At 43.4% G+C, this 6,000-nt stretch overlaps 1 protein-coding gene across 2 annotated transcripts in view; it reads right to left on the bottom strand.

Annotated features, from left to right (window-relative positions):
* Positions 1 to 1,103: 1,103 nt before the first annotated feature.
* The window catches only part of CFAP53 (cilia and flagella associated protein 53), a 37,502-nt gene continuing 32,605 nt past the window's right edge, over positions 1,104 to 6,000 (bottom strand). For both annotated transcript variants that reach the window (XM_055323502.1, XM_055323501.1), the window contains 2 exons: positions 4,776 to 4,878; positions 1,104 to 1,516 (listed from right to left, as the gene is read on the bottom strand). In XM_055323502.1, the coding sequence (XP_055179477.1) occupies positions 1,288 to 1,516; positions 4,776 to 4,878 (332 nt within the window). In that variant the 3' untranslated portion in view covers positions 1,104 to 1,287. The remainder of the gene's footprint in view (positions 1,517 to 4,775; positions 4,879 to 6,000) is intronic.

Raw genomic sequence — 6,000 nt, 5'->3', positions numbered from 1 at the left:
GCATGCCTTTGGTCAATTTCCAGCGCTGAGATAGCTGTTTCCACAGTGTTTCCCATTGCATCGATGCCCTCTGCAAAGGGAGCAAGTCCCCACTAGTCAGGACAGAGATACAGGGCAGAGGGTCCCAAGTGCCATCTTGGGGGCTGGCTGTCCTCACCTCTCATCCAGGTCACTATGATCACTCCTTAACTGAGTCTGTTCTCAACACAGCAGCCAGCAACCCTCTTGCATCTTATGTCGCTCTTCTGCTCAAAACCCTGTAACAGGTTTTCATGGCCGAGTAAAAGCCAGTGTTCCCCATGGCTCATCTGACACTCACTGCCTTTTTTTTTTTAATTTTTTTTAATTTTTATTTACTTATGATAGTCACAGAGAGAGAGATAGAGGCAGAGACACAGGCAGAGGGAGAAGCAGGCTCCATGCACCGGGAGCCCGACGTGGGACTCCATCCCGGGTCTCCAGGATCACGCCCTAGGCCAAAGGCAGGCGCCAAACCGCTGCGCCACCCAGGGATCCCACTCACTGCCTTTCTGATGAGTTTTCCAGCACCTCCCCTCACTCACTCCGCCCCAGCACAAATGCTATGCCTCAGGGGCACTAATCAGATTCCTGTCCCAGGGCCCTTGCACAGGCTCTTACCTCCATCCAGGATGTTTCTGCCCAGAGAACCATATGGCTGGTTAATTCAAGTATCAGCTGCTCAAACTGATCTCGGAGCACTCCCGCCATCTCCTGCTTTATAGCAGCACTCGACAAATCACCTCGTTTCCTCTACCAGAACATAAGCCCCACAAAAGCAGGACGTTCGCTCTGTTCTTGCTCAAGTTACACGCAAGGTAAATATTTGTTAATGTCTAAACAAGTGGGCTAATTAAAATGGCTGTTAGGCCCAGTTCTGCCCTATTGATATGGTGAATTATGTACATGAGAGAAAGGTAAGCCACAATGGACATCTGAATGGATGGGGGGCAGGTGGGAGGGAAGAAACTATTAATAGATGAACAAGAAAGGGCCATGTGGGGTAAGTCAGGAAAAGAACTGTGTGACATGAAATAAATCATTCAGATTTGCAAGTCTATCAAGTCTAAAAAAAGGCACGAAGTTTAATTTGAAGGAACAACGTTACATAGAATTATACAAACTCAGAAATAAAGGAGGTTGATCCATGAGTTGAAAGGAACAGACAAAAAAAAAAAAAAAAAGAAAGAAAGGAAGGAAGGAACAGACCAGAATGCTGTAGTTAAAAACATTAAAAGACTGAGAAAAAATACATTAACATTGATGAAACTACGGTGGAAGCTTTTCGGGGCATGCCCTCCGCATGGGATGAATGTTTCGGGGCAGCACATGATGGAAGGACAGGATCTCCCGGATCTTGTCCTGGCAAATCTTGTTTGCTGCTACCCCTGCTTCAAACTCTCTGCGTTCCTCTTCCTTCTGTGCTTCCCGGGCCTGCTGCTGGTAGGACATTTGCATCTGAAGTTGCTTCCTATACTCCTGGGCCAAACTGGAGCGCCTGTGGTATTAGAAAGGTCCAAGTGCAAAATTGTCAAAGCAAGCGTTTGGATTCAAGTAGGGCATTACAATTACAATGTAACTTTTGAAGCCAAATTAAAATTCCCATTAAAATCAGGATAAGGGGGAAAAATAGATGGAAAACTCAATAATGTATTTATTATACAATGTAATTAAGATAAAAAGGACAAATATTGATTTTAGGGAGGGTGCTTCTGGCCCACTCAGAATACTTCCTGCTGTCTGGAATGAGTCCTTGGCTTCTCTCCATCTCCTCTCCCACTCTTCTCCAAGGAAGAAGTGACTTTCCTGCTGGTAAAACCAGGAACTGGCTAGTCTGTTTATCAAAGGGCCACAGCGGGAGAGAGCTGGAGCTGGTGGGCAGAGCTGGAGCTGGTGGGCGCTGTGGGGACTGGGTGGGTGAGTGTGCCTCATTCTGTTCAGTATGAACTACACAATTTCCTCCCTACAGAAGCCATATTTTATTATTATTTTTTTAATAAATTAATTTTTATTGGTGTTCAATTTACCAACATACAGAATAACACCCAGTGCTCATCCCGTCAAGTGCCCCCCCTCAGTGCCCGTCACCCATTCACCCCCACCCCCCGCCCTCCTCCCCCTCCACCACCCCTAGTTCATTTCCCAGAGTTAGAAGTCTTTATGTTCTGTGTCCCTTTCTGATATTTCCCACACATTTCAGAAGCCATATTTTAAACATATAAACCACATTTTAAATTTTATAGCGTTTTTTGTTTTTTGTTTTGTTTTTTGTTTTTTGTTTTTACTGTGGTAAAAGACACATAATGTAAAACTGACGACTTAAGGATCTGTAAGTGCATAGTTCAGTAGCGTTCAGGACATTCACATTGTCGTGAATCAGATCTCCGGGATTGTCCTCCTGCAAATCTGAAACATTATACCCATTAAACAGCAGCCTCCTTTGCCACCATTCAATTTGCTGTGTTATAAATTTGACTACTTTAGGGATCTCATATAAGCTAAATCACATAGCCCTTGTCTTTTTGTGACTGGTTTATTTCACTTCACACAACGTCCTCAAGGTTCATGCATGAGGTGGCATCTGACAGGACTTCCTTCCTTTTACGGCTGAATAATATCCTGCTGTATGTATATATCACACTTGGTTTATCCATTCATGTGTTAATGGACATTTGGGTTATTTCCATCTCCTGGCCATTGTGAATAATGCTGCTATGAACATGGCTATTATGTAAAAATCTTCTTCAAGGTCCAGCTTTCAATGATTTTGGATATATATACCCAGATATGGGATTGCTAGATCACATGGTAGTTATATTTTTAACATTTTTTAAAGGATAGTGGTTTTTTTTGTTTTGTTTTGTTTTAAAGATTTATTTATTTACTCAGAGAGAGAGAGAGAGAGAGAGAGAGAGAGAGAAAGGCAGAGACACAGGCAGAGGGAGAAGCAGGCTCCATACAGGAAGCCCGATGTGGGACTCGATCCCGGGTCTCCAGGATCACACCCCAGGCTGCAGGAGGCGCCAAACCGCTGCGCCACCGGAGCTGCCCTATTTTTAACATTTTGAGGAAACTTCATACTGTTTTCCATAGTGGTCATGCCATTTTACAATCTAGAAGCCACATTTTCTATTATCAGCTCTCATCAGAAAAAAAAAAAAGCATCCCTATGCCTCTGCGGCAGATTCCATTTTGTAAATATGGTCAGTAAGGTCTCCCTTTCCATATGTTCTTCTGCCATGTGACCCTCTATTCCCCTTCTGTCTCCATCTCCTTGAATCTGGATAGGCCCAATGACTATTTTTATGACCAACAGAATATGACAAAAGTTATGCTATCCTGTCCTAGGGGTGGCCCTTACCTGGCCTGGCTTCCTGTCTATTGGAACTCTCCCTGTCAGAACCAGCCACCAGACTGTGAGAAGCCCCAGCACATGGAGAGGCTCTAGGAAGGTGTTCTGGGTGAGAACACCAGGTGAGTTCCCTGGCTATGGTCTGCACATACTGCCAGCTAAGTAGTTATCTTAGGTGTTGAGGGCAGTTGAGCCGTCAGACGAATGTAGCCCTGGTCAACATCAGACTTGAACCACATGAGGGACCCCATAACTCACTTTAAGGCACAACTTTTAAGCTATTCTGTTATGCACCTTTAGGTAGCTATGATACCTTCCACACGTACTTGTTTTTCTTCTCTCTCAGTTGATTCAGAAGTTGGGCAGGGAAGCATGTTGCTATTCATCAAGTCGTCCCCCACCTCCACCACATCTCCAACAATAAACTTTTTAAAAATGAGAAAGAAAGACCTCCAGAGCAGACAGTAGCAGAAAGTCAGTAGGGTGGGCCAGAAATTATTGTTAGTGCCCCCAAACTAACAATAGGCTCAGTTATATGAACCATACTCTTTCTAGAATGAAAAGGGCTTATTTCTATGTACCACGTAGGTGTAAACAGGAAGGGTGACCAGAGGAGCCCAGTCTTCTTCCTCTACCACACTGGTCATCTGAATTGGGTATCTTAGTCATCGGGGGAAAGGAGTGCTATGGTCCAAGAAATGTTGCATCTGCCCATTTCCTCCTCAGAGCCTGACTCTGGTGATCAGAGGGACCCCTGTTAGAGGAGGGCAGGGCTATTTCCAAAGCGCTAGAACATTTCAGTTTTTCCACCTCAGTGAAGCTACAAAAATTCTCCTGAAGACATTTTGCACAGACTCCTATCCTCATAAGCCATTTATGCTGCTTTGTTGCAGTCTATTTCATGGGGAAAAATAGTCTTCTTGGTATTTAACTAAGATTTAATGTGAAGGATTTTTTTTTGTTTCTAATTTATTTTATCTTTAAAGACATTTGTTTAATGTCTATCATCACAATGTACACAATAGCAACAAAATATAATTTTACCAAGATAGCTGATGCTTATTTTTATATGAAATTTTGTAAACTGACTTGAGCTTTTAAGACAAAGGTAATACTGATGTAAAAAAAATGTCAATAGGGATCCCTGGGTGGCGCAGTGGTTTGGCACCTGCCTTTGGCCCAGGGCGCGATCCTGGAGACCCAGGATCGAATCCCACATCGGGCTCCCAGTGCATGGAGCCTACTTCTCCCTCTGCCTATGTCTCTGCCTCTCTCTCTCTCTCTCTCTGTGTAACTATCATAAATAAAAAAAAATGTCAATAATACATGAGTGATGGCACATTGTCCTCTCTCTACGTCAAAAATCGCCCCCCCCCCTTTTTAGGTAAAGAAAACAAAATCATACCTTGCAAAATTCTCCTTCTCTACACAGTTAAGCTCTATAAGACCTTCATTTATGCGTTCCTGTTCCATAGCACGCTCCTCCTGTTCTTTTGCCTTTCGTTGCACTAAGAAAGACAAAAGTAATTTTTGGTAAATGATTTTCTTCAAATAAGACATGCTGGCATCCGTCTGGGCATCAATGCCATCCTGTAGGCAGAACCTACAATAACTGGACTGTATCTTAGGTCAATAAGGTGGAAGTAGTCATCTTCATCAAGGCAAGAAAAGGGTTTTAGGTCCGAACATGTATGATCTACGCAGATTTTTTTTTAAGATTATTTATTTATTCATGAGAGACACAGAAAGAGAGAGAGGCAGAAACACAGGCAGAGAGAGAGAAGCAGGCTCCATGCAGGGAGCCCAATGTGGGACTCGATCCTGGGACTCCAGGACCACGCCCCAGGCCGAAGGCAGGTGCCCAACCACCGAGCCACCCAGGCATCCCTACACAGATTTTTTTTCTTAACCATTTTTCATTGAAAACCTGTGATCAGACTTTTTCTTTTTTTTTAATTTATTTTTTATTGGTGTTCAATTTGCCAACATATAGCATAACACCCAGTGCTCATCCCATCAAGTGCCCCCTCAGTGCCCGTCATCCAGTCACCTCCACCCCCACCCACCTCCTTTTCTACCACCCCTTGTTCGTTTCCCAGAGTTAGGAGTCTGTCATGTTCTGTCTCCCTTTTGATCAGCCTTTTTCAAACCAGGTTACCACCATTAGAACATTTCTCACCTTTCTCTTCTTGAGGACAAAAAGTTGTGTTGTCATTTATGCTAACAAGAGAATTTATTTATGACAAAATAAATATTGGTAGGGCAGCCCCGATGGCGCAGCGGTTTAGCGCTGCCTGCAGCCCAGGGCGTGATCTGGAGACCCTGGATCGAGTCCCACGTCAGGCTCTCTGCATGGAGCCTGCTTCTCCCTCTGCCTGTGTCTCTGCCTCTCTCTCTCTCTGCATCTCTATGAATAAATAAATAAAACCTTTAAAAAAAAAGACCTTAGCTAATAACATACAAGATTTCTGTAAATTAAATTTTAAAAACATAAGCATCCAGTAAGGCAGGGGGCATGACAAAGAAAACAGAGTTCACAAAAGAATAAATACAATTGGGAAATATACATCTGAAATGTACATATCTTTGGTCCCCAAATTCTTTTATAGGAACTTATCTTAAATAATCAT

Source organism: Nyctereutes procyonoides, unplaced genomic scaffold (genome assembly GCF_905146905.1).
Source record: "Nyctereutes procyonoides isolate TBG_1078 unplaced genomic scaffold, NYPRO_anot_genome, whole genome shotgun sequence".
NCBI classification, from domain to species: domain Eukaryota; kingdom Metazoa; phylum Chordata; class Mammalia; order Carnivora; family Canidae; genus Nyctereutes; species Nyctereutes procyonoides.
This window is presented reverse-complemented; position numbering and strand designations above follow the sequence as displayed.